The sequence below is a fragment of the Cololabis saira genome, chromosome 5, assembly GCF_033807715.1.
Source record: "Cololabis saira isolate AMF1-May2022 chromosome 5, fColSai1.1, whole genome shotgun sequence".
NCBI classification, from domain to species: domain Eukaryota; kingdom Metazoa; phylum Chordata; class Actinopteri; order Beloniformes; family Belonidae; genus Cololabis; species Cololabis saira.
In genome coordinates this window covers 29,358,777-29,373,975 of record NC_084591.1, presented here as the reverse complement: position 1 = coordinate 29,373,975, position 15,199 = coordinate 29,358,777, and the positions used below count along the sequence as shown (strand labels likewise).

Here is a 15,199-nt window from a genome sequence, read left to right as displayed (position 1 = left end):
GGCCACAGAGGCTGGTGAAGAGGTCAGAGGGCTGTGTGGACCTGGAAATAGGATGATGGTGAGATGGAATCTGTGACTCGCGGATGAGGGAACAAAGATGCTACATTTTGTGTTATAAGTCTGGCGTTTCTCCCTTTTTTGATCATGATTTCATGGTTCATGATTTGTTTGCTGAAAAGTGACATCTGTAAATGTTTCCCCCCTTTTGCACTGAATGTCGTGTTTTACTTTTAAAACTATTTAAGGCCAGCGTGTCATTGAAAATATTGTAACACGTGTTTCAAAAACAATAACCAAGGCAAGGACGGGCATGTGCTGAACATTAATCACGTGGGTTCATAACTGGATTATTGTAAATCCTGTTGTGTATATCATTACGCTGTATCGGCAGTTACTCAGAGGTTTACTGAACATTAGCAAATAACTGGAAAACTATTTTAGAAAATCTGAGCTTTTCTTTTACAGTGGAGTACAGTTTCTCACTTTCAAAGTAGCCGGCTCTAAATCTCTGTAGCATCGCTGGTTAATGGAGATTACTTTAATTGGTAGCTCATTGTTTGAACTGTGCAGCTAATGAAGTAGTGACAGCTATTCACTACATGCTACCATGCAAACTCCTGACAATCAAATCCCATTTGACTAACTTTTAATATAAAGGGAAATGTTTACTAGAAGTAAAAGCTTTTTAAACTAATATTGAGAAGGATTTTCTTAGATTTTCAACCTGATGAGATGTCAAGTTTAGAGAAGGATGTCAATGACGTCAAACCATGAGCACGAGTTGAAACATGACATTCTAGTATCAGAGGAGATAAATTAAAAGAAACGTTGTCATTTCTTAATGTATTTTTAAAGTACCCGCTGCTCTTTTCTGCAATCAGGCTTGTACAAGATTGAATCAGCCGCTAGTATTTTTTTTCCACAGCTGTTTTTAAATTTGATCATTTTATGTAAAATAACTTATGTTCCTAAATTGTGGAAATGTATTTTTGGAAAAGGCAGCGTTGTTCTTCACTCCTTTCACATTCATATATGCATTTCACAGGAACATATTTGGATGAGGAATGAGGCACTTTTTTTCCCCCCTTTCTTTTAACGAGTCAAAAAGAGAAAACAATTGTTCTTCAGTTCCATATTAACCAACTCCCTTTTACTTCTTCAGAATGAATGATTTCCACGGTTTTCTGCAGAGAGCAATTTAAATTAAAAGTGTTATCTCTTGTGCTTGGTTTCACGAGCAATTTGGAGGATCTGATTGCTTGTGCAAAACTGGCAAATCTACGATAAAACCATGTGCCCTTAGGGCCAGTCACTCTGCCAACCTTTGTAATCACAATGATTCCTCGCTTCGCTGGAGAGAGAGATGCTCGGATCGGATGAAATGGATGGAAAACAAGAGAGAGAAGTTCTGCTCCAGGGAAGATGGGAGACGGAGACATTGATGTTTGTAGACTGATGCAATTATACCGCATTCAGGAGCAGGGATCATGACAAAGGATGAGGCTGTTTAATGTCCTGACAGCATCTTCATTTAAGGCGGAGCCATTCCACTGCAGGGAGGAGTCTGTTTATTGAGGTGTTTTAACGTAATGAGTCATAGCTAAAGAGGGTTTCACTGGGGAGCAGGGAAAAGAATTAAAGAGGTATCTCAATAAGCAGTTCATCCATCTTGAAACCCAAACAGATGCTCTCTGTAGTAGGAGGAGGCTCTAGATTCTCTATATTACAGATGGAATATATGGAGTTCACCTCCAGGGAATCTGCTTCATGCTATCAGTTAGTTTCTGCATGGCAGGGGCCTGTGGGCTTTCTGAATTAATATTCACATGCCAAACGAGGTTTCATCGCATCTCTTCATATACTAAACTGTTTCTGACTCTGGCTCCAGTGATGTAATTCATTCAGTATTGTTCATGGCAGCCCAGTTTTTCTCTTTTGTCTTTGTAAAATTGAATTTAAATTTGCCCACCATAGTCATTCTCTCTGTTTTTTTTCTCATCTGCCTGTCTCACGTCTGATATTTTAGACGTCTACAGATGAACTTGAGGAATACGTGAACGACCAGTTTGAGGAGCTTCGCAGACTGGTGCTCCTGGAAGAGAAGAGGACTCTTCACCTGGTAGACCTCAAAGAAGCATTCCTCACAGCATCTGCTGCTGAGAAAATTGCTCAGATCACTTCAGAAACAGAAAAGTTGCAGGAAGAGATGGCCAACATCACACACCAGCTGTGCCTGCTGGAAAAGGCTGAAGCTGAGGCAAATGCAGGAGGACATGCAGCGGCAGCACAGGTTCTTGCTGCAGTGCCATCCCCAAGAGCACGGGTGAGAACAAGTTCCCCTTTTTTTGTGTTTTTGCAATTCTTGTATAGTATTTGAATATTTATAGCAGTCAGTCTGATATTCAGACTGCAATCATTTATTTTGCATTATATTTTAAGGCTTCTAAATCTCAGAAATGATCGGTTTCTATCTCCATACTCCTTGTTTGACATTACACTGGAAGACATCTGCTTTATTAAAAAGGACCCAAAGAGGTTTCGCCTTCCACTTAAAATTCATGTTCAGGGTCGGCTTTTTAAACTCTCATTTTCAACTTTATGAAATCAACTGGCCCACAGTGAGAGTTCTCTGTTTTAATGTTAAAATTGATTTCTAATTGTATTTAGTCACCAGTTGTTTTGGATACATTTTTGAAACTTGAAAGTGCTTGCCACAAGTGAACCATCAGTGACACCGAATTAATAAAACTTCACTGTCATGATAAAATTATAGATAAAAAGATAAATCTTTACTGCCAGAAACAGCAACCTTGGAAAACAGTTTTGACCTATAAACAGTATCAAAGGGCAGCAGAAGCCCTTTTCAGTTTATGATCAACAATTGACACCGTAAGACTGTAACACTGGAAAGCTCACAGTGGCATCTCAACCTATCATTATCTGCCAGGCATTATGTTTATGAAACAAAAGGAAAAAGTTGAATTATCACAGTAGTCTGACTGAAATTCATTTGCCTGAACTCTAACTACAACAAACTTCTCATATTCAGATTTATATCTCCAGAAAACACGATTGAAGTCAGAAAAGTCCCTGCATGGGTGAGGCAGAAAAGCCCAAATGAGTGTGCACGAATGCCAACCGTCATGGCAAACTTAAATACTAAATAAGTTGATTCCCTTCATGTGCATGTATTTTGGAACAAAGAAAGGAGTCAAGCTAAACGCCCAAGTTAAGCTATAGCTGTAGCTCCACCAAACGTTGCATGTAAACAGTGATATTTTTTTAGACCCCCCCCCAAAAAATGTGTGTGTATATTCACAATTCCTGAATTTTTAAAGGGCTGTCCCCTCAAAGTTGATTTATAGACCATTATGACCTGTTCTTTTAATATGTCTTGATCAATAAAGAAGGCGTAAAGTCTGGATGTTATTGCATGTGAGGAATTTAAATTTGGAAGCTGTTTCTGTGAACCTACAACACGTAATCAAAGGAGTTCTCAATGCAGGTTAAAAAAGCTACTTTTGGCTGCAGAAAAATAATAAAATATTTTAGAGAGATGTCAAACAGACTTGGACTGGCCAAATCAATAGTTTGGTACGGTTAATTAATGAATAAATAAATAAGTGAACGATGAGTTTGGTAATGCGTAAAGGCCTAGACATCAATAGAGGAAAACAAGAATTGATGATCACAGAATTGTTTTATGGTTTAAAAACAAAACAAAAACTCTGCCCCCATATAGTTGAACAACCATCTAAAAAGTCTTTATGACAGCAAATACGATAGATGATGACAAAGCACAAACCAGTCATCTGTCCCAAAATTAGAAAGTCTTGATTGGACTAGAGCCAGATCAGTACTTGAAGAGCCTTCTTGGGAAAGATGAAGCTCCATTCAACTGGTATCACCGTGACCTGAAGAAATGAGTGTTTAGGACCTTAAACTCAACTGCATTTCATCTTTTATCAGTCTCTTGGTGAAAGTTTGCTCCTCCGATCACATTCAAGTCTGGTCACAACCTCTGGTCATAATCTAGAGGGCTGCATAGATGTGAACATGAGCAGATGCTCAAGTCATGTCCTCACAGTCATTAAATTCTGTTGCTCCTCACTCCCACACGTCTCATTTGACAATTGCCGACAAGGCCTTTTCCACTTACAGGCTTCAGATTAAAGTATCCCATTGGATCCATTTGTCACTTGCTGCATTTCGGTCACTGCAGTCCAGAGAGGAGGCTTGAGTGTTCCCTGGTGATACTATGCACAACTGGAGAAGCTGTTGTAATAAAGTTGTAACTGATGTGCAAATGGCGTTCTGTCTGAGGAATGAATCCATGGTGGGCCAGGTTCATTAAGGCCCTGATTGAATGCCAATTGGAACCCCTTTAGTTTGCTATTGCTGCAGAAGCAATAGACTGTGTTTTTTGGAAATGTCAAACAACTGGAGAACTGCCTGTGGAGACAAGACTGTGTGTAGAGCAATCTAATGGTCAAAGTCATTATCTTTATTCTCAATTTTTCATAAAATACAAGAAATCGAAAGTATGTTTCCCTCTTGTCTGACATAAAATAAAAAAGTGAAAATACTATATACAAAGTGTTTTAAAATGTTTTAAGGCGGAGGAGTGGGAGAGTGGGGAGAGAGTTCAGCTTCCTGACGGCTTGGTGGATGAAGCTGTTTGCCAGTCTGGTGGTACGAGCCCAGAGGCTCCGGTATCTCCTCCCACAGGGCAGGAGGCTGAAGAGACCGTGTGAGGGGTGGCAGGGGTCACTCACAATCACAATGAGGCGGGTGTCATAAATGTCCTGAATGGAGGGGAGGGGGGTGAGTGAGGCATCGATGTCCAGCTGCATTCACTATGCGCTGCAGGGCTTTTTTGTTGTAGTCCGAGCAGCTTCCGCCCCACACGGTGATGCAGCTGGTCAGGAGGGTCTCAGTAGAAGGTGCACATGATGGGAGGAGGGGTTCCTGTCTTCCTCAGCTTGCGGAGGAAGTTGAGACCCCTCTGGGCCTTCTTCACCAGGGATGTGGTGTTGGCTGGTCCTCACTGATGTCCACCCCCAGGAATCTGGTGCTGCTCACTCCCTCGATGACAACGCCATTGATGGTCAGTGGTGGGTGTACAGTGTGGCCTCTCTGGAAGTCGGCAACAATCTCCTTGGTCATGGTGCTGTTGAGAAGGAGGTTGTTGTCTCTGCACCAGGTGGTCAGAAGGTTGACCTCCTTTCTATACAGGGTCTCAGCACATAGTCCTGAGGGGCCCCTGTGCTCAGTGTGATGCTGCTCGAGGTCTTGTTGCCGACCTGAGCAGTGTTTACATACCACCACAGCATCCCGACACCATGCATCCCAGATGTAAACACACACTCCGCCACCGCAGGTTTTTCCGCCTTCAGCGAGAGCTCTGTCTGCTCGGTAGCATGTTAGCTGCTCCAGTTGCACACAGTACACAGCAGTTCCCCACGTCACACCACACCGTCTGCAGCAGTTGGTCTATCAACATGGTCTATGTTATTGTCCAAGGATCGCACATTAGCCATAATAATGGATGGTATGGCCGGGCGCGTTGGACTAGCCGCTAGCCTAGCTCGGGTACCCCCCGGGCTTCCCCCTCTTCTGCTTCCTCTCACATCGCTTACGGGGCCTCCTTTTCCGGTGGAGGGGTGGCAGTCGGTCCGGTGTGGTCGTAGGTCGGCGGAGTAATCCAAGCTCCTTGATTGACTATACCTGAACTCGGACGTAGACGGATGAGAAAAAAGCGAACAATTTCTGTACAAACAATTTGTAACAAAAAATAGAACAAAACTCCGGACAGAGAGGGGCTGCTGCATCTACACGCGCCACCATCATCATATCCCCTAATGGGGCTTTTCCACTAGTAATTACTCTGCTCGGCTCGACTTTACTCTTCATTAGGGTTTTCCACTAAGTGATAGTACCGGTTCGTATCTACTTTTTTTGGCACCTACTTAGCCGGGCTGAGTCGGACTGAAAATACATCACCGGGCTGCAGGCCACTGATTGGCCAGAAAGTAACGTTTCACTCCTTCACACCCTCCATATTTAAAACCCTGCAACAGCAACGATGATATGTACTTTACAACTAAACTTTGGTACAGCGACGGCCACATCCGGATAGTGCTCGATTGGGCAACGAGGTGGTACTTAACTGTAATGGAAATGACGAAGGAGGCTGTCGACTCGAAAAACTGTATAATGGAAAATGGGCTTGTATGTCTAAGTGTGTATGTGAAAACACACGATTATCAGTTGTTTTGTTCTCTGAAACATCTTTAGAAGTATGAAATACTTGTGATCAAAAAGATACAAATACAACTGTTGGGAAAGGAGTTGCATCAGGTGTGCATTAAATAGACAAAACACCACCTGCAGCTTTACATGTTCAATTTTTTTAATTTAATCTTTTTTTTAGATATTACTTTTAGTTGAAACTTTTCGTTTCCAAGGCACAACAATTAATTTGTTATTAAATTAAGTATGGACAGTTTTTTTTTCTCATTTCTTTTTTTCTTTAGGTAGTGAATTCCTGCTAATTTTACTTTGATCCCTGAAAACAAGTGATGTCTTTTACTCGATTACAGCCTTTCAGATGTGAGGTTCTAAAAAGTCCCGATGTTCAAGAGGTGTGTGTGTGCGTATTTGTGTTCTTTTCTTTTGCTCCCCTTTTCCTGTGGGGTAACGTATTTGCATTTTTGCACATATCAAGTGTGTGTGCAAAGTAAGGATGTAGTAAATAAAAATTGTTCTAATTTGCAATTGTAATATATATTGGTGTCACTAAATCCTGTGACTCAAGGGTCTCTTCAGACCACACTGTCACATGATGGGGGTATACAGTTTGAGAGCCACTGATCTGCATTACAATGGTACTACAATATAACAGTGGACTTTAGTTTGCGTCGTGCCACTCAATTGCTGGCGCAGCATACTTTAACACCTTTTTTCCACTTCAGTACAAGCTCTTGGAACAGAGTAGTTACAAGACAACAATTGTTTTCTGTTTTTGATGTAGGATGTAATGGGAACATGCCAGTGCATAAATCTTTGAGCTGACGAGGCATCCTACACAAGGGTACAATATCCACTGAAGGATAAGAGATTTAAAGATTAGCAAAAAAATAATAAAAACATCAATACTCCATTGTTGGAACGTATCCATAAGCATTTCAAGTATGCAGGCATACACATATTTAACATTACCACTGTCCAACACAGACTTAAAACTGGCAGCAACAAAAAAAAAAAACAAAAAAAAAAAATGTGTTCCTGTAAGCAGTCCCTGGGGTATCTTCTCAGTCACACTTAGGAAGCAGAAATTATGCACTCTTTCAGTACATGCGGATCATTTTCAAAACAATAGACAATACATTCTTCAAGTTCTGCATTTATTTTTTCTGATTTTTATTTTTTTATTTAGCTGACAATATGAGATAAGCCTCTTTTGACTTTTTAAAATGCAGTCTCAACTTTTCAAAACGTCTGTCTAGGTATTGTTTGGCCGATAGTGGAAAAAGGGAACTCATCCACCTACTATCTATACCCACTTCTTCCTAATTAGGAGGATCTACCGGAGCTTATCCCAGAAAAAAATGTACTTACATGCATAATACAGATTGTATAAAAAGATGTTGTTGCTGTTTTTTTTTTCTTTTGGTGCATTGGGGAAATGAATCAGTTATCACTTCTGTTGCAAAAGTGTTTCTTATAAACTAAAGGGGGGTTCACCAGAAAAGGCTTGAGAACCACTGCCTTATTCTAACCTATGATGCTAACTATTGTTGCCTTCAATCTTACCAAACCTCTGTCTATCTTTACTTTAAGGAATCACTAATTGTATGCATACATTTTTCTTTGAGGTATATGAAGTCTAGCTGAAGGAACCAAAGCTTTTGCTGTTGTTTTTTTTTTTTTTTTCCTGGTACCAGGCTGTAAATATGTATATTCCTGCTGTAAAGTTGGACATTTCATGGAGATTGATTTGCAATTGATTTTAGCCCCTAGTGGTCATTCAGTGCAACTGCATGTTTTGCACTTTAGCGATGTTGTCAGATTAGCAAGCCTACTGGTAAAAATTGAAAACGTCTGACTCATTCATCTGTTGTTGCTACCACAATAGCAGTTACCGTTAAAGGCTTCATTAGAACAATCAGTGGTTGTTTTGTTGCAAAAGTAATTGTGTAAAATAGTGTTTTTAATTTAGAATCCATGAATTCCATGAATTGCATAAGATGATTTTATTCTAACAAAAGTGGAGATTCATTACCTTAAGGTTTGTTTAGCCGATGATAAATATTTTAATACTGGATGTTTACTGTGAGAATTTTTACACTCCCATCTCCTGTTGAGCAGAACCTAGTCATCGTTGAGGGCGACAGTGCAGCTTCTCTTTTGGGAATGAGAGTCGATTGGTATAAGATTTTACAAGACAAAAATAAATCTATCTATTTTATTTGAATAAAGTATTGGGTAACCACTGCTTCACTGCTTTATATGCCTATCAAACTCAAATTCTGCAGCCGTGTAATGGCGATCATGTGAATTGCAGCAACTCGACTGGGATTTATAATACTGATCACCTCAGAGAATCCATCTCCTTAATGGCCTCCAAGAAAATAAAACACATCATTAAGAAAAGCAATCTTGTTTTCTGTCCAACAAACACATTTTTATGGGTAAATAATGCAAGCCCAGAAGTACAAAGGTATTGATACAAATAGATACATAACAAAGGGGTAAGCAGGAATTAAAATGGTGTTCTGAAATGGATCTAAAAGTGTGAGCCAGACGGCGACTATAAATTATCTGACAACGAAAGCATTCACAGACACAAATAGTTTGTCGGACCCCTTTATCACTGATTGTAACATACATTCACAGTGGCGTATTTCAAATAAACATTTTCAACGTTGCAACATCTATTTCAATCCAGAGCTACATACAATTTTTCCAAGACGTTGAAGGTTAGTTGGACCACTGCACAAAGTTTCCGCCTGCACATCCCCAAGATTCACAACGGGGTTGAGGACTGGACACTCTGGTGGCCAATCCATGTGTAAATCCATGTGTGGAAAATGGTGTTTCATGCTCCCTGAACCACTATTCCACAATCTGAGTATGATTAATCCTGGCATTGTCATTTTGGAATATGCTTATGCCATCAGCAAAAAAATAAAACAATAAAAATAAACCTATTGATTGTAAAAAAAAAAAAAAAAAAAAGAATAAATAAAAACAATCGTGTCCTTCAGGGTATTCAGGTAGTCAGCTGAACTCATTTTTTGCCAAGATAATGTTGCTGAATCAATCCCAGATGATAATACTGCACCCACGGGCATAAGTGTGATGCAGTAGACATGGTGGGTGTATCACTTCATCTTCCTTCCTGCTGATATTTCAGGAAAAGAACAAATCTGGACTCATCATCAGACCACACAAACCTTTTCCATTGCTCTGAGTCCAATTTTTATACTTTACAACATATGTATTTATTTATTTAAAACAGTCTTCCCGATGAGTGGTTTTCTTAAGACTTTACGCCATTTAACTTCAGTACCTTCAGTAATCACTTCTGTTGTTTTTGTTTGTGTGATAAAGACCAATAATTTTACCTTTCTGAGAAAGAACCACTTTTCCAAGAACACAGGATATGTCTTTGAAATGTCTGTTCAAGGAATTACCTACCCACTACATCAGTAAGGGTTGAATAACTTGGCAGCTGAAACATTAATGATTGCAGTACTTTTCCAGTACATTTCTACTTTTTTTTTTGTAAAACGGTGTATTAAGAGTTCATCTGTTTGTGCAGAGTCAATATCAAATATTTCTCTGTCCCCACAGTTTCATTTAACGTGTCATATAAGGCATTTGCATAAAAATTCAGTGTGTTAAAAAGTTTAGCGATGACTATATAGGAATTGGAAAAAATGTAAATTGGCATGCCATTGAACAAGTAATAGTTACTACATACTTTTCCTTTTCCATCTAAAATATTTGTGAATAATTATTGAATACTATGGCTGAAGGCACACTCTAAACATATGGGGCATTACTACACAGGATTTTATGCAAATGCCTTATATGATGATACATACTGGAGGTGGTATGTATGAAAAGAAAGGTTAGGAAGTTTTCATAAGTACCAAGAAAAATGTTATCTTTTATTTGTTGTGATAAAGAACTGTATAACAACTGAAGACCAGTCTGTGGACATGAGAGGCTGCTTACACTTCACTTAACCTTATGACTGTGTGTATACGGGTACACACTATTCTCTTTATTACTTTTCTGTAACCGGGGGAAATATGAGATCTGAGCTCCGTGATTGAATTGGTTTTTAAACTTATTGTTTCAAAGGGACACTGTGGGACAAGATAACATTTCATGGCACAACAATGTAATCCAACACATTTTTTGTAAAACTGATTTATGAAAATTCTTTTCCCTTGAGTTTTTTTTCTTTTTCCTTGTTTCTGTCAAGTCTTCATTAATTTTGTTCTGTTATTTGTTAATTCATTTGAGCATTTATTTAACAGACACAAATACAAAGGAAATTATTTTGGTGTCTACTGGCCAGCTTCAATACATCTAAGAAAAGCATTCTAGAATTCGATACCAACAACACACACCTGGTGTATTTACCAAAGTGTTACGATTGAAACTACTTTTCCTGTGCTTAACATTTTTTGGTCTTGTGACTTTTTTTCGTGGTGGACCATACGTTCTGTATCTGCACTTGTAGAGAAAACAGTCAAGCACAGATACTCTGTATATACCAAGCCATGTTGTTGTAAGTCATGTAGAATGGGGTCTTGCATAGTAATTTACCTCCTTGGAAAAGATATCCTCTTGATAGCAGCATTTGTCTCCTAAAGATTATAATATACTCCACAGCAACAGTGCTACCTTTACAAACAGGCATGAGCCCCAGGAGCACTGATGCAAATCCATATCATCACAGATGATAGTGTTTGGGTCTTTTGCTCATAACATCCCTCTCATCGATGGTATGTAGAACTTGATGGTCACTGTACCAAAAAGAAAGCTGAAACATGGGAATTTCTGACCAAACAATGCATGTCTGCTGTCTGATATTGGATGAGCTTTTGCACTCAGCGCAGCAGAATTTATCTGCAGTTGATATGTGGCTTCCTCTGTTCATAATACAGTCTCTATGTAGACCGTGTTAAGCGATGATGGTTTTACAAGATACTCCTTAGCCCATGTGGTTATATAGTTTGTGGTGGCGGAACAGTTTCTCATGCAGTGCTGACTGAGGGCTTGAAGGTCGCATGCATGTAACAGTTTTTCCCGGAATAGATTAATCTATTCACGATATCATGCACTATAAATGTTGAAAAACTAAGTTTGGGAAATTCTTTGAGTTGGCAGAGCTTGGCACAACTTGGGCCATGACTCAGCCATAAGAACCCCAGTTCTCGCAACCTCTTCTGTCACCAGTTAATCTGTATAAGTGCATAATTTTGGTGAGGTAATAATGGCACACACACACACACACACACACACACACACACACACACACACACACACACACACACACACACACATATATATATATATATATATATATATATATATATATATATATATATATATATATATATATATATATATACACACACATACATAATATAAAATTTTTTTTTTTTGAGGGGGGGGGGGGTTAATGTACTACTTCTTAAAGGACTAATAACATTTTAAAGCTTTAAACTTGATCCAATTAATAAAAATACATGGTCTGGAATCCTGAGAGGATATATGTATCAGTTTATTTATCTTTACTGTTGAATAATGTTTGTATGGATATCCTGGTCTCTTTGTGTGAATTTACTAAAATTGTACCAATTATCCATCCATCCATTGACCCATCCATCACTTAACTTCTCCTTATTTAACTTTGGGCCGCGGAGGCAGCAGCCTAATCAGGGAGTTCCTGACCTTCCTCTCTCCAGTCAGTTCCTGCAGCTCTTCCGGGGGAACACCAAAGTGTTCCCAGGCCAGCTGATAGATATAATACAGTAAATGATCCAGCATGCCCTGGGTCTGCCATGGTTAGACAATGCTTAAAACATCTCCCAAGGGAGGCATCCAGCAGGCATCCTCACCAGATGCACAAACAACCTCACCTGGCTCCTCTCGATGTGGTGACTCTACTCCAGGTCTTTTCCAGATGATTAAACTTCTCACCACATCACCCTAGGTCAGTGTTTCCCAACCCTGGTCCTTGAGGCACACTGGCCTGCATGTTTTAGATGTTACCCTGCTTCAACACACCGTGATACAAGTGGCTGTGTCATCAACTGAATTGTGCAGACCTTGATGACAAGCTAATTAGGACCATTAATTAGAATCAGGAGTGATGATGAAGGGAAACATCTAAAACATGCGGGACAGTGTGCCTCGAGGACCAGGGTTGGGAAACACTGCCCTAGGTCATAGGTCAAAAACCCTGGTCCCAGAGAGCCTTAGTCGTGCATGTTTTAGATGTTTCCCTGTTTGATCAAACCGTGATACAAGTAGTTATGCACACCCGGATAATAAGCTAATGGCAACCTTTAATTAGAACCAGATGTGTTGTTGCAGGGCAGGATTGCTAACCCATGCCCTAGGTAGAGTCCAGCCACCCTGCAGAAGAAGTTAATTCCATCCACTTCTATCTGCAATGTCCTGCGTGTGGTCACTATTCAGAGTTTGGTGAGGTTTGAAACACAGATCTACCAGCCAACAGAAAGCCTGGCCTTTTGTCTCGGCACCCTTTTCACCACAACAGACCCGTTCAGGGTTGGCATTGCTGCAGATGTTGCACCAGTCACCTGAAAATCTCCTGTTCCATTCCTCCCTCACTTGTGAACAAGACCCTGAAATACTTAAAACTCCTCCACTTGAAGCAGCACCCCAATCACACCCCAGAGAGGCCATTTCACCTTTTTCAGACTGAGAATCATGGTCTCAGATGGGGAGGTGCTAATTCTCTTCCTTGAACTTGGCGACAAACCTCAACAGAAGTCAACAGGACCACGTTGTTGCAAAGAGCAGGGATGGAATCCTTTGGCAAGCCAAACCTAAATTCATGCTGTTTATATAGGGAATGAATAGCCTGTAGCAACAGACCCAATGCCTCATACTTTTGAAGCACCCACATAGCACAAGTACCCAGAGCGACACGGTTAAATGCCTTCTCTGAGTCTACAAGGCACATGTGGACTGGTTGGGAAAACTCCCATTTCCCCTCCAGGATCTGAGCAAGACTAAATAGCTGAAGGTTCAGGAGTGTAATTCCCTTATAATTGGAATGCACCCTGTGCAGGAGAGCTAGTATCAGGATTATGCAGAGGCATATCTACCAAAAAAAAAACAGCCACAACATCGAGAGCCTTGAAGAACTCGGGGCGTATCTCATCCACCCCCATAGCTCTGGCACTGCAGACCTTTATACTACATCGGCAATCTCCGTACCAGTAATGGGCAAACCCATCCCAGAGTCCACAGACAGCCTCCACTAGAGTGGTCTCGTCAGTGGGATTGAGATTCTCCTCATATTATTCATTTCACCATTCATTGACACCAAGTCACAGAGTGCTAGTTTTGTACACTAATATAACAGATTTTTGAATCTATTTAGGACAATGTGAGTGGTGAGCCAAGGAGCCAATGCCCTATGATACTGTTATCTAGTTACTCTTCCTGGAGCAGGTATCTGGTTGTCAAATATCCTGTCTGTTCTGAGTTGTTAGTTGGTCAGAAATGGTAGAGTTTCAGGCTGATGCTCATACTTGGTTGGTGGTGTACAAAACCAAACATTATGTATTCTAATTAGATGTTGATTTACATAAATAATAAAAGAAAAACTACAAGTGCTACAAGTCATTTCAGGAAGTTCAGCAGCTGCCTCTTCTGCAGTAAACTTTGCAACTGTTTACACATTTTACATTCTCATATAAAACACCTCAGAAATAAAAAAATGTCTCTCTGCCAAAAAAAAAATCTGTTTTGGCAATAAATACTTTATTGACATTCAGCCTACAAAAGACAAATAAAATCAAACCTTGTACTGAATGCACATTGTGCTCGTGCGTTAAACAGATTTATATAGACCAGCCTTTCTCAACAGGGGTGTCGCGGCACCCTGGGGTGTCCTCTGACTGCTTTAGGGGTGTCGTCAAAAAATTACCTATTCTGACATTTCATATATAAATATATGAATGCATACATAAATACATTATTTTTGCCAATGAATGAATGAATAAATAAATAAATAAATAAATAAATAAATAAATAAGATACCATATTTTGACGACCATTAGGCGCAGACAAGCGTCTTTTTTTAAATGTGCCGCGCGCCCAATGACGCAATGCGCCCATTGTATTATGGTAAGGCGGACGTAATTGAAGCCACCATGAGAAGTTAAAGGGGGACGGGGGAGCGTGAATCACCCGTGATTTACGGACGTGTTAGAGACCATCATCATTAGAGGCCAGCTGACTTTTGATATCCTGGTGAACCACACGGTGGAGAGGAAGGGGACCAGCACGGTGACGATGAGAAGTCATCGTTCACTGTTGTGCTTGCCTGCACGCTGATGGACAGAAACTATGATGATTTTTAAAAGAAAGACTTTGCCTAAAGAGACATTTCCAGCCGGAGTCATTATAAAGGCAGATGAAAAGGCTGGATGGATGAAGGGATGATGATGAGTGGTTGAGCCAGGTCTATGTAAGGCGACCCGGTGGTTTTTTCCACACATCACCATCGCTGTTGATCTGTGACTCTATGCGCGCCCATCTCACAGACAATGTAAAAAAAGAAGTGAAAAATATGATCGCTGCGCTTGCTGTTATTCCGGGAGGTCTGACGAAGGAACTCCAACCGCTGGATGTCGGTGTGAACCGGCCTGAATTATGGTTCCGCGTTAAATTGACGCGTAGCCTACGGCATAGGGTACGCCGTACGTGCGCGCCATATGCATTTACAGCGATGCAGTGTGGTTTTTAATTATATTTTACTCTGGGGTGTCGTGAGATTTTATTCACTTTTGAAAGGTGTCATGACTGAAAAAAGTTTGAGAAAGGCTGATATAGACAGTCAAGCTTGACATTACTGGTAAGCTTTTGTTTTAATTGTTTTGCACTGTCTAGTATTAGAGAAAGTTTCTTTCATTTT

General features: G+C 40.2%; 1 protein-coding gene across 1 annotated transcript in view; it reads left to right on the top strand.

Annotated features, from left to right (window-relative positions):
• The window catches only part of trim44 (tripartite motif containing 44), a 65,869-nt gene that overhangs the window by 11,254 nt on the left and 39,416 nt on the right, over window positions 1-15,199 (top strand). Inside the window, exon 4 of the mRNA XM_061721507.1 lies at window positions 2,027-2,323. Coding sequence (XP_061577491.1) covers window positions 2,027-2,323 — 297 coding nt within the window. The remainder of the gene's footprint in view (window positions 1-2,026; window positions 2,324-15,199) is intronic.